The sequence below is a fragment of the Onychostoma macrolepis genome, chromosome 12 (genome assembly GCF_012432095.1).
Source record: "Onychostoma macrolepis isolate SWU-2019 chromosome 12, ASM1243209v1, whole genome shotgun sequence".
Taxonomy (NCBI): domain Eukaryota; kingdom Metazoa; phylum Chordata; class Actinopteri; order Cypriniformes; family Cyprinidae; genus Onychostoma; species Onychostoma macrolepis.
Genome location: NC_081166.1, coordinates 2,397,088 through 2,424,573, shown reverse-complemented (window position 1 = coordinate 2,424,573; position 27,486 = coordinate 2,397,088). Strand labels below are relative to the sequence as shown.

At 36.5% G+C, this 27,486-nt stretch overlaps 1 protein-coding gene and 2 long non-coding RNA genes across 10 annotated transcripts in view; all 3 read right to left on the bottom strand.

The window, feature by feature from the left end:
* LOC131550880 (uncharacterized) overlaps nucleotides 1–17,672 on the bottom strand; it is a 123,831-nt gene extending 106,159 nt beyond the window's left edge. The window contains exons 1-7 of one of the 3 annotated variants that reach the window (XM_058793375.1): nucleotides 17,576–17,672; nucleotides 17,318–17,390; nucleotides 12,702–13,091; nucleotides 12,531–12,602; nucleotides 11,744–12,136; nucleotides 11,211–11,594; nucleotides 11,031–11,120 (exon numbers count right to left, since the gene is read on the bottom strand). In XM_058793375.1, the coding sequence (XP_058649358.1) occupies nucleotides 11,031–11,120; nucleotides 11,211–11,594; nucleotides 11,744–12,136; nucleotides 12,531–12,602; nucleotides 12,702–13,091; nucleotides 17,318–17,366 (1,378 nt within the window). In that variant the 5' untranslated portion in view covers nucleotides 17,367–17,390; nucleotides 17,576–17,672. Of the gene's footprint in view, nucleotides 1–5,817; nucleotides 5,908–5,997; nucleotides 6,382–6,530; nucleotides 6,924–7,319; nucleotides 7,392–7,490; nucleotides 7,881–8,051; nucleotides 8,341–11,030; nucleotides 11,121–11,210; nucleotides 11,595–11,743; nucleotides 12,137–12,530; nucleotides 12,603–12,701; nucleotides 13,092–17,317; nucleotides 17,391–17,575 lie in introns of those variants that run through there. The other 2 variants (XM_058793377.1, XM_058793376.1) reach the window with 2 other exon arrangements.
* Nucleotides 17,673–19,899: 2,227 nt separating this feature from the next.
* On the bottom strand, nucleotides 19,900–22,451 carry LOC131550907 (uncharacterized). 5 transcript variants are annotated; one of them, XR_009273651.1, is made up of 5 exons: nucleotides 22,328–22,450; nucleotides 22,176–22,245; nucleotides 21,966–22,046; nucleotides 21,209–21,521; nucleotides 19,900–20,800 (listed from the first exon to the last, which is right to left on the bottom strand). It is a non-coding gene; the product is annotated as an uncharacterized LOC131550907 (long non-coding RNA). The 5 variants fall into 5 exon arrangements; XR_009273650.1 differs by having other exon boundaries at nucleotides 21,966–22,041; XR_009273652.1 differs by lacking the exon at nucleotides 22,176–22,245 and having other exon boundaries at nucleotides 22,406–22,451.
* An 855-nt stretch (nucleotides 22,452–23,306) lies between these two features.
* On the bottom strand, nucleotides 23,307–25,807 carry LOC131550909 (uncharacterized). 2 transcript variants are annotated; one of them, XR_009273656.1, is made up of 4 exons: nucleotides 25,018–25,807; nucleotides 24,850–24,927; nucleotides 24,416–24,496; nucleotides 23,307–24,323 (listed from the first exon to the last, which is right to left on the bottom strand). It is a non-coding gene; the product is annotated as an uncharacterized LOC131550909 (long non-coding RNA). The 2 variants fall into 2 exon arrangements; XR_009273655.1 differs by having other exon boundaries at nucleotides 24,850–25,807.
* Nucleotides 25,808–27,486: the final 1,679 nt, after the last annotated feature.

Here is a 27,486-nt window from a genome sequence, read left to right as displayed (position 1 = left end):
GCACTTTTTAGCGTGACACGAAATACACCAATAAGTACATATCACTGCAGTTTCCAAAATAAGTTGTGATTAATAAAGCGTAATTTTCGCACAATTAATTGAAGAATATCATGCCGTGACTTCAAAACAATATTAATATGCTGGGAGATTTGAAAACTGATGCTTTTGAACGTTAACATCGCACACATCCAGCTTCATATCTATGGGTTTTTGTTCAGTGGCTCTCGGAGTATGGAGACTTATGCCGAGTTCACACTGCACGATTTTCAAACTCGTCGGATCGCTGTTGTTTTCACACTGCGTGACTATTGGGGTAGCATTCAGTCGCTGTTGTGTTCACACTGCCCGATGGATCGGCGACAGAGGCTTTCACATTGCAGGATTTCACAATTGGAAGAATCTCCGACAACTCTGTCTGATCCACAAACTACATTTCACAACAAAACACGAGAAGTGATAAGTCAAAGTCAAAGTCAAAGTCTGTTTTATTGTCAATTCTGCCACATGTACCGTACATACATACAGAGAACTGAAATTTCGTTACTCTCTTACTCCCTGGTGCATACAGATAACACTAAGTACTAACAGTAGAACGCATAAATACAGATAAGTACAAATCAAATATATATATACACATATACACATACACAAACACAAAATGCAATTATTACAAATATACAAATAAGGACATGTAGAATAAAAATGAAAATAAAATATGAAATGGATAAAGTGGCATAAGGCACATGGTGAATAGAGTGCAAACCAGTGAGGCAGACAAACAAACACACAGTGCAGACTATAAATGGTAGTGCAAAGAGCTTATTGAGACTATTTTTTAAAGTGACGAAGAGCATTCTTTTTCCAGACTGACAGAAGAGGTAGCTGAATGAGGTCAGTTCAATGCTTGTACAAAGTGACTGGTGCTGATCACAGTGTGTGTGTGGATGTGGGTGGTGGTGGTGGGGGTCAGAGTTCAGTAGTGCGTGGGGTAAGAGAGGGGAGGGGGGGCAAGGACGGGAGGGAGTTCAGCTTCCTGACAGCCTGATGGATGAAGCTGTCTTTCAGTCTGTTGGTCCTGGCCTGGAGACTCCACAGTCTCCTCCCTGATGGTAGCAGACTGAAGAAGTAGTGTGTCGGGTGTGTGGGATCGCCTGCAATGCAGAGAGCTTTGCGGGTGAGACGGGTGCTGTAGATGTCCTGGAGGGAGGGGAGAGAGACACCAACGATCTTCTCAGCTGCTCTCACTATCTGTTGAAGGGACTTGCGGCAGGACGCGTTGCAGGCGCCATACCACACAGTGATGCAGCTAGTCAGGATGCTCTCGATGGTGCCTCTGTAGAAGGTGCACATGATGGGGGCCGGGGCTCTGGCTCTTCTGAGTTTACGGAGGAAGTAGAGACGTTGTTGTGCTTTCTTGGCCAGTGATAAGGAAATAACGTGAGAACCCGCGTGCGTCAGCCCGTTGTTCTCAAGCGAGACTGGAAGTATTAAAAAATATAGCCCGCAAATTGTCTGTGCTCTGATTTCAGCTACAAAAAGAAAAACAGATTATGCAGGAGGGAGATGCAGGGAACAGGGATTGTGTTCTGCAAAGAGTGGTAAATAATAATTCTGCAGTAACTGTTATGCTGATGTTGCGGCTGGTCAAGCGTTTGTGCTTGTTTCTGTATGATATAATTGTACATATTAAAATACTGATATGGTCTAACCTATAACTCCTAACCGAACTTCCCTCTGCCCTGTATCTTTGTCTCTCATTGGCTGAAGGTCATCGCCGATGTAGTTTTCAGTCAGAAATCATTGCACACAGCGTGATTGTGAATCGCCGACAGCTCCAGATATTTAGCATGCCAAATATTTCACAGGCGTCGGCGATCTCTCAAATCGTGTCTTTGATAATTCACACTGTGCGATTGTCACTCGCGTGAACGAGCTCCGATTTGCCTCCGATTTCAGGCATTTGTCAGCGATTTATCAAAACCTGTCCGCGAGTGAAAAATCGGGCTAAAATCGTGCAGTGTGAACTCGGCATTAGGAGACGAGAAGCACCGGTTCAAATCCCATGTAACTACGGTTCGACAAAGCAATTAAAATATGCGTAAAAGGAAGTTCAAATAGCAGTTGCATCAGCTAATACGTTTTTATATCAGTTTTCCATCGGGTAGGTTTAGGGCTGGATTTGGTGTAGGGCATATTTTCAACATGATACAGCATTAACCTTTAGCGACAGTCCCCGGATATAACCGCCGCAAAACGTATCTGAAGCAATGTAATAAAAAAAAAACAGCAATATGTACCAATATCTACGTAATAAAAATGTGCCAGGGTTCACATATTGAACCTGTGTTTTAGCGCCACTCAGTGGACATTTCTATTTGAAACTGCAGCGAAATGTGCAGCAAGTTACGTAAAACGGTGTTGCACAAAAAGTGCGCAGAGGTATGTATTTTTATGAGACCAGGCTGATAGACCCACAGAGTTACATTATTTGTGGCGGCATATATATGCAAATTAATTCTCTGCCAGCAGGAGGCGCTTATAAAAAATAAAAAGTTATAAAAAACATCACCCCCCTTACAGTTGTCATGAAGGGCAAAATTACCTATATAGACCAAAACCACTTTTTGTACCAGGCTGTAAACAGCTGTGCTGTAAAGTTGGGCATTTTAACATGGGAGGTCTAATGCTCCAAAATGTTTGCGGGCGAAAATGCAAGTGATCATAATTAATGGGCAACTATGCCCGTAAAAAGACAACAGCAATCCGGCACCGAGAAAGAAAAAGAAAGGAAAAGAAAAAAAAGATGAAAACGAAGCTTGTGCATCACTTTCAGGTAGACTAGCTACATTCATAATCCTGTGAAACTTTATGGCTGTTGACGTTAATAACGTGTTTTATTGTCTGTAATAATTTCACCACCAACAATGCATCTATTATTCTCTCCGAGTTTGCATGTTCCTTTACGAAAATTAGCCATGGTTTTAACACGAATAAAACCAAAACAATCATGGTTCTTGTAGCCGGTAACCGCAAATCAACCATGGTTTTGTTAGGCTATACTTCAAATAATTTTTCACAAAGAACTATTAATATATATATATATATATATATATATGTGTATATATATATATATATATATATATATGTGTATATATATATATATATATATATATATATATATATATATATATATATATATATATATATATATATATATATAGTGGTTAGAAAAACAGACCTAAGCCAACAACAGCCTTTGAAATGACTTGAAATGCATTATATAAAAACAATTAGGCAATAATGATTGGCTAATTAATAATTATTGAATAACACTGTTAAAATACATAATGTAATACAAAATAAACAATTTATGTACATTTCATGTTATTTAAAAAGCCTGCAAAGGGAGCCAAAGACCTGGCAATTGCTGCTGTTATACTTACAGGACGGTCAAATCCTTGTGCAATAGGCTACTGACCCAACGTTTAATTCAAATATCAACTTAATTTGAATTTTTGGCCACTTTTTTTTTTTTTGCTATAGATGAAACAGCCTCTATAATTTTTTCAGCAAAAACATGTGGACATCAACCCTTACAAAAATTAACCATGGCTTAATTTTATTTGGCGTGGTTTCTGAATGCTTGAGACTATAAAATAAATCAGACAACTCTATTAATAAAATAGGTTAATAGCCATAGGGAACTGTCTAGAGCTACAATTGTAATTTGTAAATAATACAACTTAATTACTATTTATTTGTTTACTTTTATATTATATTTTATCAAAGTTCTATTTTTACCCTTATAGTAGGTGTTTTTTGTTGTTGTTGTTGTTGTTGTTGTTGTTGTTTTTACTTCAAATCAAATCAACATTTATTTATATAGCACATTTAAAAACAACGCCAGTTGACCAAAGTGCTTTACATATAAAAAATTCATCAAAAACAGACACAAGACACAACAATATCCATCACTGAACAATGTCCCAACAGCTAGGGGCAACTGTATACCACAGTAAAGGTGTGTTTTCAACATTGATTTAAAACAGTCTAATGAGTCACATGATCTAATGTGCAATGGGAGACTATTCCAAAGATGTGGGGCTTCCACAGAAAAGGCTCGATCACCTTTGGTTTTCAACCATGATCTGGGAACATGTAAAAGCAAACTCTGAGATGATCTCAGATATCTAGTAACACAGTGCTGTTGCAACCATCATGCAATGTACTCTGGAGCAAGGCCATGCAATCCTTTAAAAACCATTATCAAAACTTTATATTGGATTCTAAAATCAACAAGAAGCCAGTGCAGCGAAGCCAGCACTGGAGAAATGCTGGAGCACTTCCTTGTGCCAGTCAACAGTCTAGATGCAGCATTTTGCACAAGCTGCAGCCGTGAGAGAAGATTCTTAGACAACCCTAAATATAGCAAGCTGCAATAATCCAATCTGAATGAAATAAATATTTTAATACATATTTTAATATATTTCAATATTATATATATTAAATATATTTAAATTATATATTTTAAATACATATTTAAACAATAAGTAAATATTACTTCCATAATATTTGATGGAGGGGGCACAACAATACAATCCTGCTTAGGCCAGCAGCGCCCTGTTAATAATGCATTAGTAAATACTGAAATTAACATGAACTAAGATTAATAAATGCTGTAGAAGTATTGTTCATTCTTAGTTCATGTTTACTAATGTTGTTAATTAATGTTAACTAATGGACCTTATTGTAAAGTGAATTGTTGTAAATAAATATTACATTTTCAACTGGTCAGTGTTCAAAAAATGCTGGGAAATCACTTCACATAGCCCTACAATAGTGATTACTGATAGACTGTCTGATTTTTTTTTTTTTAAATCACGTCTTAGAGAAGAAAAAAAAAAATCACCCACTGACTTTCAGAGCTGCTACATAGTAATGACTTTCTACTTCGAGGACCTTGATAGAAATCTAGTGGAGTGAAAAGTATGATTTTTGTCTTTCAAATGTAGTGAAGTTAAAGTCATAAGTTTCCAGAAAAAATAACACTCAAGTGAAGTACAGATACTCAAAAAGTGTACTTCAGTACAATACTCAAGTAAATGTACTTTGTCACTGTCCACCTCTGGTTTTCACTTGTGTTTGCTGGTCGTTGTATGAATGCTTTCATTTATTGTTTCCTGTTCCTTGTTTTTAATGTGTGGACTATCTGAGTTTGGCTTTTTTTTTTTTTTAATTGTGCGTGCATGTGGATTCTCTCTCTGCCTCATCTCTCCATTACCAACATGATCTCACAGAATTCCGTGTAATGTTCACGGACTTGATTAACCCCGAATCTGTGGTGGCATCACGGAATCGCTGAAAATTCCGTGATGGGCTCACAGAAGTGATACCAATGTAAGTCAGTGACAGGCATCAGCCGTGCTCCACGCACGGAAACCCTTAGCATCAATATGCCGACGCGATATTGGGAAATTTATCGTCATCATTATTGTTCAGAACTGGGTAGGTTTAGGGTAGGGGTGGGTCAGGTACTCCAGTGAAAGTATAACTGCATCGGAGTCACTCTTTTTACGTGGTCTGATGCAGCGCTGGTGTTGAACCAGTGAATCCGTGCATGGACCACGGCTGATGCTTTCTGTGAGCCCAGCACGGAATATTCGGCGATTCCGTGATGCCACCACAGATTCGGGGTTAATCAAGTCCTTGAACATTACACGGAATTCGCTTTGGCAACTGAGCAATATGACTTTGAGAAGAATGCTTTGAAAACACACTTTGTGTCTTATTTGCAACAAAAACAAGACAATACTTTACCAGTGGTTGTGATTGGTGGAGTAATGGATTCTGCGGATGGGATTGTCTCAGGTGTTGTAGACACTGATGGGATGGACTGATTTGAGGCGTCTGGTATTAAGAACAGTTTTATATCAATAAATATTTTTTAAACAAAACCCAGAAAGTACATTAATGAATTACATATGAGTAAATGCTCACCTACACAGTATGCTCCGCAAACTATTGGCTTGACAAACTCATAAACATAGTAATCTCCAGCACAGGCTTTGACTCGTATAGGGTGGGATTTGTATTCACAGTCGGCACTCCATGAGACACAGACCTGACGGGTGACCACTCCATCTTCCGGCTGAGGATGAGGGCCGCTGAGCCACAGTGGATCATAAGTGCCACACATGCCTTGATTTACAAATGATTCTGGCATATGAGCATTTTCACCATTGTAGAACATCCTGTACCAGCCATTCCACTCCACATTATAATCACACATGCCATAGTAGTTATAGTTGTCTATGGATCTCCAAGGCTCATCCAGACTGATATAGGTGTAGCAGGGGTCGACACTTGGGGTGGAGGAAGGAACTATTATGAAAAAGTAGAAAGAGAGTATTATCGTACTATTGTATTATTGTACATACTTTATCAATTTATTCAAGACAATAATACAAAAACCAACAGTAGAAGTGATGATAAGCATGTCAGATATAATAATGAATGAAAGTACACATTACCTGCACAATATACAGGAGCTGGGATTAAAAGAGTTGGTCTGGTAAATTTGTAGACATAATAATCTCCAGGACAAGCTTTGACTTGGATTGGTTCTGATCTGTAGCGACTGCACTGATGATAGTGAGAGCCATAAACTTCACGAGTAACAACTCCATCTTCTAGCTGAGGATGAGAGCCACCAAGCCACAGTGAACTAAAACCTCCACATGCCATATAATAAAAACACCACTCAGGCATCTGAGCACTTGATCCATCAATGAAGAGTCGATACCAGCCATCCCATTCAACACGAGTGTCATCATGATCATAGATGTATCCATACATAGACCAGTAATTGAATGTGCTTCTCCAGTAGTCGTTGATTACATTGTAGTTTTCACACGGGTCATAATCTGTGTTATTAAGATATAAAAACAGATGAGTTCAATTTTAATGAGGAGCTTCACAAGTGCAAATCTCAAACAGTAAAACAAAGTAACAATCATTCACAACATGAGTGTGAAGTAGTGAAGCTAAAAGTATAAAAGGTGACATTTTCATTGCAAAATAAGGTTTAGATTAGGGAACACATTCAGGATTAGTATTAAGAGATTTCCCTCAGTAAACGTTCTGCTCATCGATAGTAAATAAAGTAGTTATTGTAGTAGTTATGTTTAGGTATATTAAGGGGTCAAGAATATGGTTATGCTAGTAATTTGCATTTTAATATGCAACTACTTAACAGAGAGTAGTGTTCACTAATCTCAAGTGTTACCATAAATACTTTTAAAAATTAAAACATAACTTACTCAATGTGATGCTGGATCCAGTGATTATATCTGGACTTACAGTGTGAGCCACCTGTGAAATGGTGCTGACATCTACAAAGAAGGACATTCAAGACATGACTGAGATCATTTTAAAAGTTAGGAAAGACTTTGTAAGTAAATAAATTAATAAAAAAGTAAAAGGCATGGTACCTGTGCAGTATCCTGAACACCAGATTTGTGGATTCACAAGTTCATAGACATAGTAATTGCCTGGACACGCTTTCACTCTGATGGGTTTTGTCTTGTAATCACAACAGCTGCCCTGATAATACGATGCACAGACCTCTCTGACCACCACTCCATCCTCTATCTGAGGATGAGGACCATTGAGCCACAGATTATAGTATGTGTTACAGGTGTATGAAATGGCACAGGTCTCTGACATCTGGATGTTCATTCCATTGTAGAAAAGCCGGTACCAGCCATTCCAGGAGAAAGATTCGTCACAAATCCAGTCTCCACTTTCATTGTTGGCTCTCCAGGGACGATCCAGAGACTCATAGTTGTAGCAGGGATCACTGCTGATGCTTTGGAAAGCAACTGTCAAGAGTTTGAAAAAGTACTGTTAAAATACTGTTTTTTACTGTACTATTTACAGTACATTGAAGGCAATTTAGAATATTACATTGTAAAACACAGTGATTCTTCATTTCATGATTTTCAACCAACCACGTATAGCAATTCTAACTAGTGGTGTGCAGTCATGTATACCTGGCTACAGCCTGCAGAACGGCACAGAACAACACCATAACTACTCATGTACCAGCTGTCACGAATCCTGTCCATGCACTTCCGTTCACTCACCACCAGAGGTCACCCGCTCACCACATGGACTCTTGCACTACACTACTGTTGGGGCCCCTGCCCCTGCCCCTTTTAGGTCTGACGGTAAAGTGCCCTTGCGGTCCGGTGCTCCCGGTATGCGATTTTTGTCGAGGGTAAGGGTGTTCAATATGACGATTTTTGATGGTGGACTATAAAAATGTCTCCACGATCTGCTTTTTTGAAGAAATATCGTAGTATGGTACTTCAGCGCGCATTCTGTCAGCTGCAGTTCTGGCGCCGCCGTCTCTGTGTACTGTACAACGCCACATACATTCAGTGTTAACTCAGCGGTGGAGTTACTCTCACGGGACACTGCACTTATTCGCAGTCACAAAAGTACATTATTTGCATCTGCTTCAAAGACTTACTGGTTAAACGTTTCACTCGTGTGCTGTTCTGACGAGCGCCTTTTCTGAGCACATACACCCAAAGCTCATGCTCTAAAAAGCCTGCAAAGGGAGCCAAAGACCTGGCAATTGCTGCTGTTATACTTACAGGACGGTCAAATCCTTGTGCAATAGGCTACTGACCCAACGTTTAATTCAAATATCAACTTAATTTGAATTTTTGGCCACTTTTTTTTTTTTTGTTGCTATAGATGAAACAGCCTCTATAATTCTTTCAGCAAAAACATGTGGACATCAACCCTTACAAAAATTAACCATGGCTTAATTTTATTTTGCGTGGTTTCTGAATGCTTGAGACTATAAAATAAATCAGACAACTCTATTAATAAAATAGGTTAATAGCCATAGGGAACTGTCTAGAGCTACAATTGTAATTTGTAAATAATACAACTTAATTACTATTTATTTGTTTACTTTTATATTATATTTTATCAAAGTTCTATTTTTACCCTTATAGTAGGTTTTTTTTTTTGTTGTTGTTGTTGTTTTTTTTACTTCAAATCAAATCAACATTTATTTATATAGCACATTTAAAAACAATGCCAGTTGACCAAAGTGCTTTACATATAAAAAATTCATCAAAAACAGACACAAGACACAACAATATCCATCACTGAACAATGTCCCAACAGCTAGGGGCAACTGTATACCACAGTAAAGGTGTGTTTTCAACATTGATTTAAAACAGTCTAATGAGTCACATGATCTAATGTGCAATGGGAGACTATTCCAAAGATGTGGGGCTTCCACAGAAAAGGCTCGATCACCTTTGGTTTTCAACCATGATCTGGGAACATGTAAAAGCAAACTCTGAGATGATCTCAGATATCTAGTAACACAGTGCTGTTGCAACCATCATGCAATGTACTCTGGAGCAAGGCCATGCAATCCTTTAAAAACCATTATCAAAACTTTATATTGGATTCTAAAATCAACAGGAAGCCAGTGCAGCGAAGCCAGCACTGGAGAAATGCTGGAGCACTTCCTTGTGCCAGTCAACAGTCTAGATGCAGCATTTTGCACAAGCTGCAGCCGTGAGAGAAGATTCTTAGACAACCCTAAATATAGCGAGCTGCAATAATCCAATCTGAATGAAATAAATATTTTAATACATATTTTAATATATTTCAATATTATATATATTAAATATATTTAAATTATATATTTTAATACATATTTAAACAATAAGTAAATATTACTTCCATAATATTTGATGGAGGGGGCACAACAATACAATCCTGCTTAGGCCAGCAGCGGCCCTGTTAATAATGCATTAGTAAATACTGAAATTAACATGAACTAAGATTAATAAATGCTGTAGAAGTATTGTTCATTCTTAGTTCATGTTTACTAATGTTGTTAATTAATGTTAACTAATGGACCTTATTGTAAAGTGAATTGTTGTAAATAAATATTACATTTTCAACTGGTCAGTGTTCAAAAAATGCTGGGAAATCACTTCACATAGCCCTACAATAGTGATTACTGATAGACTGTCTGATTTTTTTTTTTTTTAAATCACGTCTTAGAGAAGAAAAAAAAAAATCACCCACTGACTTTCAGAGCTGCTACATAGTAATGACTTTCTACTTCGAGGACCTTGATAGAAATCTAGTGGAGTGAAAAGTATGATTTTTGTCTTTCAAATGTAGTGAAGTTAAAGTCATAAGTTTCCAGAAAAAATAACACTCAAGTGAAGTACAGATACTCAAAAAGTGTACTTCAGTACAATACTCAAGTAAATGTACTTTGTCACTGTCCACCTCTGGTTTTCACTTGTGTTTGCTGGTCGTTGTATGAATGCTTTCATTTATTGTTTCCTGTTCCTTGTTTTTAATGTGTGGACTATCTGAGTTTGGCTTTTTTTTTTTTTTAATTGTGCGTGCATGTGGATTCTCTCAATGCCTCATCTCTCCATTACCAACATGATCTCACAGAATTCCGTGTAATGTTCACGGACTTGATTAACCCCGAATCTGTGGTGGCATCACGGAATCGCTGAAAATTCCGTGATGGGCTCACAGAAGTGATACCAATGTAAGTCAGTGACAGGCATCAGCCGTGCTCCACGCACGGAAACCCTTAGCATCAATATGCCGACGCGATATTGGGAAATTTATCGTCATCATTATTGTTCAGAACTGGGTAGGTTTAGGGTAGGGGTGGGGTCAGGTACTCCAGTGAAAGTATAACTGCATCGGAGTCACTCTTTTTACGTGGTCTGATGCAGCGCTGGTGTTGAACCAGTGAATCCGTGCATGGACCACGGCTGATGCTTTCTGTGAGCCCAGCACGGAATATTCGGCGATTCCGTGATGCCACCACAGATTCGGGGTTAATCAAGTCCTTGAACATTACACGGAATTCGCTTTGGCAACTGAGCAATATGACTTTGAGAAGAATGCTTTGAAAACACACTTTGTGTCTTATTTGCAACAAAAACAAGACAATACTTTACCAGTGGTTGTGATTGGTGGAGTAATGGATTCTACGGATGGGATTGTCTCAGGTGTTGTAGACACTGATGGGATGGACTGATTTGAGGCGTCTGGTATTAAGAACAGTTTTATATCAATAAATATTTTTTAAACAAAACCCAGAAAGTACATTAATGAATTACATATGAGTAAATGCTCACCTACACAGTATGCTCCGCAAACTATTGGCTTGACAAACTCATAAACATAGTAATCTCCAGGACAGGCTTTGACTCGTATAGGGTGGGATTTGTATTCACAGTCGGCACTCCATGAGACACAGACCTGACGGGTGACCACTCCATCTTCCGGCTGAGGATGAGGGCCATTGAGCCACAGTGGATCATAAGTGCCACACATGCCTTGATTTACAAATGATTCTGGCATATGAGCATTTTCACCATTGTAGAACATCCTGTACCAGCCATTCCACTCCACATTATAATCACACATGCCATAGTAGTTATAGTTGTCTATGGATCTCCAAGGCTCATCCAGACTGATATAGGTGTAGCAGGGGTCGACACTTGGGGTGGAGGAAGGAACTATTATGAAAAAGTAGAAAGAGAGTATTATCGTACTATTGTATTATTGTACATACTTTATCAATTTATTCAAGACAATAATACAAAAACCAACAGTAGAAGTGATGATAAGCATGTCAGATATAATAATGAATGAAAGTACACATTACCTGCACAATATACAGGAGCTGGGATTAAAAGAGTTGGTCTGGTCAATTTGTAGACATAATAATCTCCAGGACAAGCTTTGACTTGGATTGGTTCAGATCTGTAGCGACTGCACTGATGATAGTGAGAGCCATAAACTTCACGAGTAACAACTCCATCTTCTAGCTGAGGATGAGAGCCACCAAGCCACAGTGAACTAAAACCTCCACATGCCATATAATAAAAACACGACTCAGGCATCTGAGCACTTGATCCATCAATGAAGAGTCGATACCAGCCATCCCATTCAACACGAGTGTCATCATGATCATAGATGTATCCATACATAGACCAGTAATTGAATGTGCTTCTCCAGTAGTCGTTGATTACATTGTAGTTTTCACACGGGTCATAATCTGTGTTATTAAGATATAAAAACAGATGAGTTCAATTTTAATGAGGAGCTTCACAAGTGCAAATCTCAAACAGTAAAACAAAGTAACAATCATTCACAACATGAGTGTGAAGTAGTGAAGCTAAAAGTATAAAAGGTGACATTTTCATTGCAAAATAAGGTTTAGATTAGGAACACATTCAGGATTAGTATTAAGAGATTTCCTCAGTAAACTTTCTGCTCATCGATAGTAAATAAAGTAGTTATTGTAGTAGTTATGTTTAGGTATATTAAGGGGTCAAGAATATGGTTATGCTAGTAATTTGCATTTTAATATGCAACTACTTAACAGAGAGTAGTGTTCACTAATCTCAAGTGTTACCATAAATACTTTTAAAAATTAAAACATAACTTACTCAATGTGATGCTGGATCCAGTGATTATATCTGGACTTACAGTGTGAGCCACCTGTGAAATGGTGCTGACATCTACAAAGAAGGACATTCAAGACATGACTGAGATCATTTTAAAAGTTAGGAAAGACTTTGTAAGTAAATAAATAAATAAAAAAGTAAAAGGCATGGTACCTGTGCAGTATCCTGAACACCAGATTTGTGGATTCACAAGTTCATAGACATAGTAATTGCCTGGACACGCTTTCACTCTGATGGGTTTTGTATAGTAATCACAACAGCTGCCCTGATAATACGATGCACAGACCTCTCTGACCACCACTCCATCCTCTATCTGAGGATGAGGACCATTGAGCCACAGATTATGGTATGTGTTACAGGTGTATGGACTGGCACAGGTCCCTGACATCTGGATGTTCATTCCATTGTAGAAAAGCCTGTACCAGCCATTCCAGGAGAAAAATTCATCACAAATCCAGTCTCCACTTTCATTGTTGGCTCTCCAGGGACGATCCAGAGACTGATAGTTGTAGCAGGGATCACTGCTGATGCTGCTGAAAGCAACTGTCAAGAGTTTGAAAAAGTACTGTTAAAATACTGTTTTTTACTGTACTATTTACAGTACATTGAAGGCAATTTAGAATATTACATTGTAAAACACAATGATTCTTCATTTCATTGATTTTCAACCAACCACGTATAGCAATTTTAACTAGTGGTGTGCAGTCATGTATATATCAGCTGTCACCAATCACACATTGCACTGATTACACAGCGGTTCGAATCCTGCTCGGAGTGGGGCGAGTAGGACCGTGACATAAATATCCTAATATTAAAACAAGAAATGTAAAGGTTCATTTTAGCTGGAGGACAGGTCATTTATGAAGTGATATTCATTATAGATTAAGTAATTTATTGATTCTCTATGATCGTTTTATTAATAATAATATAAATGTAGACAGTTGAAATTTAAGTCAAATTTAGACTAATTTAGTAGAAATTAAAGTTCTTTAGTTTAATGTTATTTGTGGTTTGTTTAAAGTTGTGAGATTTGAGGAACTGTGTTACAACTAACATGAGAGATACAGTAGGGAAGTGCTATGGGATTGGGAGGGTATGGTAAGAGTGTGAGACTTACTGTAGCTATCATGGTTGGTTTTGGGTTTTGTTGGTGTTCGTGTCTTTTACTTTGTATTCACAATCTTAGTCTAGTTTCTTGCTTTGTCATGTAATTCCCTGGCCCTCAGGTATCTTGCCATGTGCTTCTTTAGTCTTTAGGCTTGTTCGAGATGCATCTGCACTGCGCAGACTGATCGGCGTATGACATCAAAGTACCGTGACAACGATTTGAAAGCATAAAGAGTTGTCTGATGTCCAGTCACTCTCACGGTACTTTGGCCCTGTCCCCAGGGCCGTCCCCTCACAGCGTGGGGCCCGGTGCGACCTCACCAGTTGCACCGCCCAAAGGACGGCCCTGCCTGTCCCAAATGGAACACTTCATTTGCACTATCGGTCTTGCGGACTTAACAATGGCCACCGCGTGCGCGTGTCCATTAAGTCCACGAGACTGTAGGATGTCCCATTCGTCATTTTTGCATTCAAAAGGGTGCTCGCGAGAGGGCCGTTATGCGCCCTCGATATGCACTTCTGCGGAGCTCCGCAGCAGACTTCTGCCCTAAAGTCAAAGCGGCATTACGTCACGAAAGTGACGTAACCCAGAGGAAGACCGCGAGGGTTTAGGGTGCCATTTGGGACAGAGCCTTTGATGTCATACACTGATCTATCTGGGCAGTGCAGCTTCAAGTCGAACACACTTTCTGCGTCATGTTGTGATTGGTTGTTTGTTCTGTTCTCTCATTGGTTCATTGTCTTTATTGTTCACAGGTATCTTTAGTTAGTGATTAATGTTTCTGTATATGTAGCCCCAGGCCCGGATTAACACAGTGTAGTGCCCTAGGGTGACCACATTTGAAGTGCCCCCCCCAAAAAACATTTTTTTTTGTAATGCCACTTTTTCCCCTTAATTTTATTAAAGGTAGGCTATGTCATTGTCAAATTAAAAAAATTATATTTTTCCAAAATTTCGAATAAAAAAAAAATAGAATAAGAAGAATAAGTTACTAATCAAAAGAAATCATATAACAAAATTAGTTTCCACTACAAAGGTGGCACAGAAGAACACAAAAGTGGCATGTAGGTAAATTTACAGACATTTACAGAGGCTCAGAGGTGGCATGGATGTTTTAAATTCATAACAATGTTGTGAGATTAATGTTTTAAATATAAAATTTTGAATATAGAACTATTGTTTGATTGAAATTATTTAAATAACTGAAAGAACGCTTTAAACATAAAATGAAACTGCCAGCAGGTGGCGGTAAGTCACTGATTTTTTCACTGAATCATTCATTCAATTGATTCGTTTGAACAGCTGATTCATTCAGGAACGAAGCAAGCGACTGTCTTTATGAGTGGGTAATTGAATCACTGACTCACTAGATTCATTTAAAAATGCAGGTTCATTCATAAATGAAACACCGCTGTGTTTGAATGGAGATGAGCAGTGGCTCGGCTGTGACTGTTTGAAACTATATGTTGCTTGACTAAATAGAGCAAAATCAGGCAATACTGTTAAAAGTCATAGAATGTACATCACTTTATATAACTTATTGTTTATTGAGCTGTTGTATTAATTTAATATCACATTTACAAACTCCTTTAATAATCTTTAAAAGCTGTTACTCACTTCAGTTCATCGCAATCTCACAAAGCTCCATTATAATCAATGAAGCGCTCTACACTGCACAACGAATCTCTTATTTACACTGTCTACACTTTGTTTGTTATAACGAGAGGATTTGTGAGCTTGCATAACTCAGCAATGAACAAAAGTATTTTGAGCAGTGAGTGGATTCTGATTAACATTGCATTCAAGGAATCAACATATGTCTGCGATACATTACTCAACGCTGCACAAACACGCAAGCAGAAAGCTTTGAAGCTCCTCTCAGCGCAAACACAAATAGTCTATGCTGATTGGGTTAGTCGCACAGGTGCTCTAAATATTTTTGATAGTCGCACTGTATAGCCCTGGCTATGTGTCGTGATATTTTCTCTCTTTTTTTTTTTTTAAATTTACGTTTCGCACAACCGCCAAGTCGATGCTGCCTATCCACCAAATATGCTCGACTCTGACTGGGGGGGAGGGGGCAAATACACTGTGACCTGACCCAATCGTAATTCTTTATATGCTTGCATATATTTGATATTCTCTGTATATTGTATCATTAACTGTTCGTTTTCTATGTATCTGTATCGCTTCCAGCTAAATAATATAAATAAAACATGAAAAAATATTTTAAAGGTCTTGTCATTATCGTAATCACTTGGTGCCCCCCTATTGGCTGGTGCCCCAGGGCACTCGCCCAATCCCGTGTATGGATAATCCGGCCCTGTGTAGCCCTCATTTGCCATTATCTCTTGTTAAGCTTTGTTCATTGTAACCTTGCTGTTTGTGAGTCCCATGATTTCTAGTCAAATCTGGTCATGTCAAGATCTAGTTTAGTTCATGTTTGTTTTTTTTGTTTTCTGATAGCACACTAAGGAAGGATTATGTAAATTGACTTCACTACAACAAGTGTATCTGCAGTTTACGCCATTTGCTCACTAATTTAAAAAGATTTACTACCTATATCTGAGTTCATTTATAGGAGCTATATTCGCTTCCATCAGCTTGAATGACAGGCAGCTCTTAAAAATGAGTTATTGTTGTGTGTTCAAAATAGCCTATATATCTATTTTGAACAGGTTGTAATGTATGTCTGTATTAGTATTAGGCTTATAATACCACTTGTTTGTATTTGTACAGGAAACATTTCTTTTCAAACAGTACTGAAGCACTGAGGCGTTGAATAAAAGTTGAAATTGTAAATGTTTATTGACACCATAAAGTGAAAATAATGAATAGGGTGTGTGAACCTAAGTGAACACTTGCATTGTATGTAATTAAAGGAGTATGTATGTATGTAATATGTAACAATGTATAATCTCCTCAAAAATGTGATGATAGTTGTCATGTCTACAATCATCTCTCTCTCATTGGTTTTCAGGTGCTGCTGTTCCTGCTCTATCCACCTCTTCATCATTACCAGCTCATTATCTACATGCATATAACCTGCTTTCTTCAGCATCGCTCAGCCCGATATTTCCAACTGTTATTAGTTTGTTCCTTTTATGTAATTTCTTGTCTGATTTTGACTTAAGGCATTTCTATAAATGTTTACAACAAACCTGACATTTGAGTCTGGATCCAAGTCCACCCTGAGCACTTCTTATATATAGTATTTTAATACAATGAAATACAGACATAAATCAACAATTTAGAAGAAGCTTTACTCCCTTTGCAAAAACGTTTTTCAATAGTATTAAATACATTTGAATGGAAGACCATTCCATTTTAAATTGTAAAATATAGACTATGTATGTATATGTGTATTATATATATATATATATATATATATATATATCATAGTTGTGAGAGGGTTGGAAGTTGGAATTATGAGAAATAAGGTCACAATTGTATATACAATTGTTAAAAGTTTTAAAAGTGAAGATCTTTTTTTTCTAAATTTTTAGGATTTTTTCCCATCTGACCTGGTCTGCGTCCCAATGTGCATACTATCCATCCTAAATTATATGTAATAGTAGTAATTTTCAATACTATTTAGGGCAGATAGGGTGGATAGTATGCACATTGGGACGCAGGCCAGGTCAGATGATAAAACACTCACCATTAATCAGCAGCAGTAGCGACACACACAGAGAGACCAGAAACCTCATTGTGACGAACGACACCTCCTGCACCTGCACACACATTTACAACAATTATACATGAAATGTTTCTTATATTATTTAGTATTAGAACATTGTTAATTATTTTACATTTCATTTTTTTTTTTACTATTATAACTAAATAAACAAACATATTTACCAAGTAATTCCTTAATCATTTGAGCCCAATGTTATGAAAAGAAAAGAAATAACTTCACCTGAGGTCAAATGCTGCTACAGATCAAACTCAGGGAGATTCTCTCTTCAGCAGCTGAATACAGTGATGATGAACTGCTGATCTCACACACTTATCAGTGCCTTTATTAATAACGGTGGGTGGATCGTTACTGGAACCAGAAGAAATTTCTCATCAATGTCTCGAACCAGTTTTTCATGTGACATATTTGTTATTTGAACTGATTGTTTCCTTGTGTGTGACTACATCGTGTACAACACATTCTTTCACTCTGTGCTTGTGAATGTAGATGGAATGACAAGCGAGTCAGTTTGATTTGTTGTTTTACCTTTTTAAAGCAGCTTTGCAAAAATAATATTATAAAATGCCCAACAAGTGAGCTAAAGGGGACAGAAAAGATCATTCTGTTTGTAAATAATGTTAATAGTGTTTACACTGAATTACTTAAAAACCACTGGAGGGGTGCAGGCAGTGGACAAGTAAGATGGAGATTTTTAGACATGGAAACTTACAAAATTATAACACAAACAGAAATACATAGATATGTTTAATGCAACTAACAACTCAAACCTAAATCCTAAAGTAAACTAATGTCTTTAAAAGCAGCTGCCGAACAACATGCTAGTTACAAAGCAGGTTAACATTAGGAAAATTAATAGGTATTTAATATTTGGATAAAGAAAAGAAAGGGAAAAACAAAAAGAAGAAGCAACAAATATTAATTGAAGCTGATTTATAGACAGCATAAAATAAACCGAAAGAGGTAGAACAGTTGGTACCTAAAGCGAGAATATTACATTTACTGAGACAAAAAGAAAAAAAGAACGGTCATTCAATAATTATCAATATAAAATCAAGTCTGAAGAATCAAGTCTGTTCTTGGGCAGGTTAAGGAAGTGAACATTATATTCACAAGTTAACCGGAGGTGCAGAATCACACTCTTTAGGAATGCCCTACATTCCTCTGCTGCACAGTTTAGCTCATCGTTTAAAAACCCACGTCCCAAAAACCATGTGATGCACATTAATGTGCCCTGACAGTAATGTCTCCTCAGGAAATGTAGAGACTGATACAAATATAGAGGAATTGTCAGGGATTGTCGGTGGGGGGAGTGAATGTACAGCACTCTCGTCCACCTTCAATACCACGACTGAGGTGAGACCCTTGAGCAAGGCACCGAACCCCCAGCTGCCCCCCGGGCACCGCAGCAATATGGCTACTCACTGCTCTGGGTGTGTGTGTTCATGGTGTGTGTGTGCTTGGATGGGTGAAATGCAGAGCACAAATTCCAATTACGGGACACCATATTTGACCACACGTCACTTTCATTTTTCACTTCACTTAACAAACAAAATCAACAATGGTTTTACAGCATTTATCCAGCTAACAAATTTACGTCATAAAAACGTTCCCGTAACGTTCTCATCAAGTTATATTTGTTAAAAACGTTATATTTGAATGTTCTTAGAACGTTCAAAACATCCAGTTTTTTAGACGTTGTATTAACATTCTTGTTTGGTTATAAGAACGTTATTCAAAACGTTTTAGAATGTTTTAGTATCTCGTTATATTAATGTTCTAAGAACGTTTACATAAAACGTTATAAGAACGTTCCACTCCCATTATACTAATGTTCTAAGAACGTTCCCGTAACGTTCTCATCAAGTTTTAAAAACATTATATTTGAATGTTCTTAGAACGTTCAAAACGTCCAGTTTTTTAGACGTTGTATTAACGTTACTGTTTGGTTATAAGAATGTTATAAAAAACGTTTTTTAGAACGTTCGTCTCTCTTTATATCAGTGTTCTAAGAACGTTATGCAAAACATTAGAATATTCCATTCTTTCATTACTTTAATGTTCTCTTAATGTTTAAGATCATGTAACATTTATTTAGTTACAGACGTTGGTCACACGTTATATTAGGTGGCCTTAACTACTATGTACTTACATCAAAAAATAAGTACAATGTACTATTGTGTTCATACTGTATAGCAAAACACTATTGCTGCTATTGAGATGGATATGGGTAAGGTTAGACACAGGTTTGGTAGTATGGGTAGGTGTAAGGGATGGGTCAACAGTGTAATTATAAATGTAACTACATAAATTAATTACAGATGTAATTACATATAGGTATTTTTAAAAATATAAGTACAATGTAAAAACATGTACACAATAAGTGCATTGTACCGAATGATTAATTTAAATGTAAGTACATAGTAATTAAGGCCACCTAATATAAAGTGGGACCCAGACGTTTTCCAAGTGTTAAAAACAATGTTTATGTTATCAGTGACATATGTGTTACGGGGCTGACGAGACGTGAGACGTGCGGATCCATATGCAGGTTTTTAATGAGCAGAGACGTGGTCATACAGGCAGGGTCAAACAGAGGCAAACAGGTATAACATGGGCGAGACAAAGAGTAAACAAAGACAAGCGTGGGTCGACGATCGGCGGACAGTATCCAAAGGGGCGAGACAGGAGAGGTAATCCAAAACGTCAGCGATAATCCAGGCAAGGGAAAACAATCCGAACAAAGGCAGGGCTAGGCGAGGCGAGGCAAGGCAAGGCAAGGCAAGGCAAGACTAGGAAAACTAACGGGGCTCTGTAGGGCAGCGATAAAGCATACAATACTCGGCAGTGACAGAAGGAAAGTCCAGGGTTTAAGTAGAGAGTGTGATTGTTTACAGCTGTGTGCCTGTGATCAGGTGAGCGTGTGATTGGTGAGATGGCTGATGGGAAACGTAGTCCATTGTGATGTGTGGCGTGAAAGTCAATGTGGTGAGTGAGTGACCTCTGGTGGTGAATGAACGGAAGTGCATGGACAGGATTCGTGACAATATGTACCAAGAATCAGTTCAATACATATGAAGTGCTCTAGGAAATATTAATAGTACATACAGTACACAGAGTTAAAAGTTTCAATACATTCAGTCATGTTCTAATATCAAACAATCTAATATAGTGCCTTTAAACAATAAAAAAATAAAAGCATCTTCAAGATTCAAGTTGCAGCAACAAAACTCAAGAACCAATTAAGTGTTTTAGAACTTCAAAGCAAATTTTCAGATGTTAAAGAGAGGATTACATTTTAGAATTTGTGTTGTTGAATGACATAGAAACATGTATAAAAAAATAAAAAGATGTGTATAAAATACAATTATTTAAAATGATTGAGTTTATGACGTCTGTCCAGGTTCAGATACTGGGCCATCAGACCGAAAAGAATCTCGGGAGACACTGCAGGGAGAAAAGACGACAAGAGTGTTGTATTAATGCATTGTGAGATTTAGAATAAAAGCACTGGGATGCTTCACTATATGTACTGCATCGCTCTACATGTCTTTGCAAAATAGCTTACAAAATAGTGCCTGGGATTTTGATTCACAAAATAGTTTTTTGTTTAACATCTGTAAAGTGAATATTTCTGTAGACCATTTCTGGTGGGACAAATGATTCTTTCATGTTGTGTGTGTTCAAATGTGACATTCTGTAGTTTTGTCTCATATTCGTAATAACTTAAATGAATGAAGGTGCTACACTGACTTAATTGATTAGGCTGAGTTTACATACATCACTCTCCCATTAATCTTTCACTGGTTTGCATCTCATTAACTATACACCGATTTAAAACAGAAAGACACCAACCTGTGATAAGACTGATCTCGATGTGGTGCACATTTGAAAGTTTCAGATATCAGCTCCTCAAAGACGTTCTTCAAAACTGTGCTGACAGGTATCTAAAAAGTCTCAAACACTCACACAAATTGACACAACCACACTGATTAAAGCCATACTTCTCTTAAATTTCCTACATCTTTTCCTGAGCTGAAAACATATGTTATCCTAGGGCTGAATGATTTATCAAAACCGAAACGTGAGATACTTCTGTCCTCATAAAAAGGGTAAAAATGATCATACCAGTCCTGGTCAGACTCCATGAGTGATTGTTGAAATACCACTGTCAAAGACAAGAGAATACAGGGGGAAACTAATTAGAAACTGTGATAAATAACAGGTTAATTTATTGATGAAACATAGCACTGACAAAGCAGAAAACTTCAATAGCTATTAACTATTGATAAAACATACATTGAGATACCACTGCTGTTTTTACTGAACACTTGATATCAAAGTCCACTTAAATTGACAAAATTCATTTGAAATTAAATTGGCAAATTATTTTAGTTGTTCATAATTATTTACAAGTAATTAATCATGTTTACTATAACATTTGTACAAAATTAATAAAGATCTAGGGTTGCATTTTAAACATTTTAACAAACTGTTATATATCCACAGTTGGTATTACTATGCACTGGGTTTTATAATTAGAAATACCAAATGTAAGAAAATTTCTGATTCCTCTGATCTAAAACCATGTGGGCAGATTGTTTGTCAATACCTGCTCTCTCCTCATCTCCATCACTGTTTGTTTTTCTCTGTCTCCTTATCTTGCCCTGTCTCTTCCTCTCCTAAATCTGAGCTTTTGATAATAGTGATTCTCGTTTCAGTGAAGAAAGTAAACATAAGGACAATGTGTTTCACATATCATCATTTCCCGAAAATCTTGGTAAATAAGTGTATTAAATTAAGTCACAATATGTGCACTTACATTATTAATCTTACGCGTAATGTTTTATTTGTTTTTTTGCACCCTCACATTGACAGAACGAATTATTAGCCTGCATTATACATCACGAAAATATAGGCCTAAGTTATATTACATTTAAAAACGGCAAAATTAGAATTTATTAATTTGCAAACCTGATGTTTAACATTCATATTGTAAAACAGTTCTCGAATAATAAAAAGTCAGGAGCTAAAAATCTGATATCTAAGTACATGAATTTCACCGCGGTCAAGTCAGCCGCCACCTGGATTCTGCTGCACGTCTGTTTGTGGTATTACGGTACGGACACACGAAGCGGCCAAAAAGCTGACGAAGACCTATATTTCAGCGGTTATTGATTAAATGTGCCCCAAAACACAAAACATATATTATACTGCGGAGTTTTCCATAAAAATAAAGTCTGTTAAAATACATTATAGCACTGATTATTTCCTACTATTTTCTACATGCATTATTCAAATTAGTTAATAGAAAAATGTCAATAAATTATGTTTCTGAACGACCAAGTCTCTATCTGTGTCAAATTTCCCTTGGTTTTAATGTAGAATTTGGGAGAAAATGAATGCCAAAGTCTGCCACAATGCATTATAGCACACCTTCACATTCAGACAGGCATTATTCAAATTCCTTAAAAGTTAACAAGAAAATTGAAATTAATTCTTCTTCAGGACACCTAAGACTCTGTCTGTGTCAAGTTTCATGAGATTTTACTGTCAAATTTGGGAGAAAATGAATGCCAAAGTCTGTCTCAATGCATTATAGCACTGACCATTCCTTGAAATTTAGACAGGCATTATTCTAATTCCTTCAGAGTTAACAAGAAAATTAGAATTAATTCTTCTTCAGGACACTCAAGACTCTGTCTGTGTCAAGTTTCATGAGATTTTACTGTAGAATTTGGGAGAAAATGAATGGCAAAGTCTGTCACAATGCATTATAGCACTGACCATTCCTTGACATTTAGACAATAGCATTATTCTAATTCCTTCAGAGTTAAGATGATATTTTCAATGCATTCTTCTTCAGGACACCAAAGACTTTGTCTCTATCAGCTTTCACTGTGTTTTACTGTACAAATATGTAATATTCAAAAAAGACAAAAAATGTGGTCCAAAAGTTCTGTTATTTAATACTTTACAGGCAAGACACATTTATTTATATAGCACATTCGTTTTGACAGGAGACAGGTCCTGAACAGACAGACAATAACACACATACATAGAGAAAAATGCAACTTCTTCAAGGCTGGGTTGTTCAAATCCAAGCTCTAATCAGTAACTTCCCCAAAACATTCAGATATGAAGTACTTTTATTCTACCAGAGGTTTCTGACTAAAGTTTATTTATTTATTTTTTATTTGGAAATTTGAAGAATAAAGTAAACTGTAAATTGGTCATGTACATGAGAGGCCCTAATGACCTAAGCTGTCAAAGAAGAGTATATGTATGTTTTAACATGTTGGGTGCTTTTCTCCAACCAAGGACAGATCATGTTCTAGACATGTAATTCTATGCTATTCAACTGTCACCTGAGGAAATCCTTTAAATCATTGAAAATGTCACAGAATAATATTAATGAACAACTTCATAAACCACTTGAAATATATATATATACATATATTGAAGTAGCAGTGTATTTCAGAATCCAACTCTTCAGAATCAAGACATAAAAAAAATTTTCTTTGGCAAACTATGCTTCCTGACTGCACTTCTGTCCTCAAAGAGGATCACAGAAGCTGTGTAGTGGTCCAAGACATAGATGGTTTTCTCCAAATGCAGTCGACTGACAGTGTGATGTAAGAAATACTCAATGACCTAACATCAATCAGTACATCAGAAATCATGACATTACAATATTTACATTAAAAACTTTTGAACAGGAACAGAGAGCTCAAAGCCCCAAAAATGATAACAAGTCACTGCGACTATTTAACACTACATTTGTGCATTTTTAAGTATATTTTCATGATCATGCTGCTGCACTGTTTGCCCTACATACCTCGCCTGTGAGCCAGTTATGAGGTGTAAGTGATAGTAACTCACTGTGGTGGACTAATAATCTCTTTCTAAATTGAGAAAGGACCACAGAAACGACCACTTCTGTGTTATTTTTGCCCCACAATGCAGCTAGCTGAGGGTGAGAAAAAAATAATACTGTAAAATAGATATGAAACAATTAATGCTGTTAGTGCAATGACAATACTTCATTTTGAATAAAATCACCTGCGATTGAGCATCATTGGTTCTTTGAGTGGTACTTCTTTTTGTGTCCTCCTGCTGATGCTCCGTGAAGTCAGATGTGGCCTTACAAAAAAAGAATAAATTGATTATTGAATGAATATAATGTACATACTGAATGCAAACAATGTTAAAATACATAATGAAATCATGTTACTTGAGAAATCTATATGCTTCTCCCTGTTTTGACATATACTTTTTTATAGACATATACCTGTGTTCCTAAATTTTCTTGAATGGTACAGAACAAAGATAAATGTAAACATTATTCTACCAAATATTCATCACATTACAATTAATATGCAATGGATAAGTGACTTGCTCCAGACATGCTGAAGTATTTACTTAATTGCATTTGTCACTGTATTATGATTTTAGTATTTGTAACATATTTAATAGAACAGAACTGTTTCACTTACGGAAGCACAGTTTGATTCCAAGTTATCTGTTACAGGACTACAGACTACATCACTGTCGGCCTTTGTGTCCCGCACATCCTGGAAAGACAGAGAGGCTGGGGTCATTTCTCAAACAAAGTCAAACAAAGTAGACACCAAATGGAAAGCAAATGAAACATAAAATGTCACCAGACTGAAAGATGGACATTCAGGCTCTTCCTTGTGGCATAGAGACAACTCACCATCCTAAGTATTTGAATGTTATGGAAAAATATTAAATTAGGTAATGAATTGCATTACATGTGGCATTAATGCTTAAACATAATGCTATGAAAAGCAATGGATGGATAAACAAAAATGATACTCACATTGGAATCAACTTCTATGATAATATCAGCAAATAAATGTTAGGCGAAAGTTACAATCAGTGTTAGTGGATGCAAATTTTACTTGATGAATGTTAACTTGGCTAGTTCTGTCTAACTTATTTTTTTCCAAAGGAAAATAACTTGGTACAGAAATGCAGAAATCAATAAAAGTAACAATAACTGCCATTTTAGAGGTGTGTGAAGTAACAACTTCATTATTTTCCAAAATGTGTTCATTTGTAATTGTTTGAAACATATTTAAAGTAAAATGCATGTTAAATTAATGGCTAAATATGAATTTGTATAGTTCTGGTTAATCTGTGGCCTAACAATGGCTTCAATTTTAATATCAGTAACTACTGTAAACTACACAAAAACATTTTTTAGAGACATTTGTAAGTCTATACAATTGATAAATTACCTTGAATCGAAGCAGGTATGCCTGAAGAATTTTCTGGCGATTTGTAAGTGTATTTGGCACTTGCAAATCTTTACAGACATTGCTCCAAAACCCAGCAGGATTGTGAAGACTGTACTCCTTTATATTGGTTGCAGGTCCAGCAAATTTTGAAATTATTGATATAATTTCTTGCAGAGTTTTAGAAGTTCTCCGTCCCTTTTAAAAGAAACAAAAACAATTATTGGGGGACACATTGCTTTTAAGCAATATATCATGCTCTATCAGAAAAGGATGTTTCAGGAATATGTTAAGTGCATGTGTAATACAGTAATTTAATACAGGGAAGTTTTTAGTGTATTACTGTATGTGCGTTTACTGTAACACTTGCCTTTCCAAACGTTTTGAAAGTGCTGACTCTGAAATCAAAATACACAGAGAATTCAATTACATCCATATGGCAATACATCACCATGTCTCACATAAACCTGCTCTGCATCTCAAGCTGTAAAAGTTTCTGCTAAGCTTTAAAATATGATGCCATAATAAGACATTATTGTATTGCAGTGTTATTTAAAGTGTTGTTTGTTCAACAATAGTAGCCATTGAGTATGATTTGTACAAGAACAATGATAGAAATTTGGACAAAGCTATCAAAAGTTATATTTCAAAAACATAATATGTATATTGTAAATATTGTGTAATGATATTTAAAATGTTTGAGATTATGTAGTGTCATATCTTCTGAATAGCTAATAAAACTGTGCAAAAGTGGCTTTGTATCAAATCAGTTTAATGTACAAAGCACAGCAGCCTATCATTGTACTATTTGTACAGTTCACCTGTGTGTCGTGTCACAGCATTTTAGATTATTTTGGGTAATTGGATACTGACCTGTTTATACTCATCCTTGGGTTCAAATCAGGATGAAACCTGCACAAGCAATGAACACATTAAGTAATAATAATAATCATCATCATTAAAAAAAAACAAGACAAAATAAACCCACATATTCCTGCATAAATAAACCTACAGCCTACATTTGTAAGTAGATAAACAAATAATTAATAAATGGTTTGTAAAGATTCAAAAGTAAAATTTGGGTACCTTTGTGTCTCTCTCCCGCTTCATTAGTTATTTCTTGTTTCTGTAGGCTCTGTATTGCAGATCAAGCAGCAGTATACATATATATATATATATATTTTTTTTTTTTAACAATCTGTTTATTGAGATGTAACAAAATATAACAATGTAGTACAACAATATTGTAATTACATCTTTTCATATGAAAAAAAAGATAAAAAAAGAAAAAGGGCACAGGTTATGTTCAATAGTAACACAGGTTATTCCAGACAGTAATACAATAGGAAGGAGAAGTTGAAAATCCAAAACATGCACAGAAGACATACACCAAATCCAAATTTGATATAAAATATATAAAGGGTGTCCAAATATTCTCAAAAGAAGAAAGTTTACCTTTTAACATATAAGTTATCTTTTCCATTGCTAAACAGAAGGACATGTTATTGATCCACTGTACAACAGACAGCCTTTCCATTTTCTTCCAGTACAGAGCTATCAGACGCTTTGCTTGAAGTATACTAGTATCAATACGTTTACGAGTACTGCCATGGTGAACAATATTTTCAGGAATAATTAAGCAGCAGTATATTAACAAAAAGGACTCACCTGCTGTGTGCTGAAGCTTTCCTAAGTGTTGTGGCAGCTGTGGCTGGTCTACAAGTAACTTCAAGCTTTTGTCGAAGGTTTTGAGTAAAGGTGGCTATGTTGTCCCATCTCAAGAATGTAAGCAATACTGGGAGACTGTTTGAAAATTTTTTAGCAAAAACATCCAAGCAGTAGCCAAGCAGAAAGCATCAGCCAATCTAAATC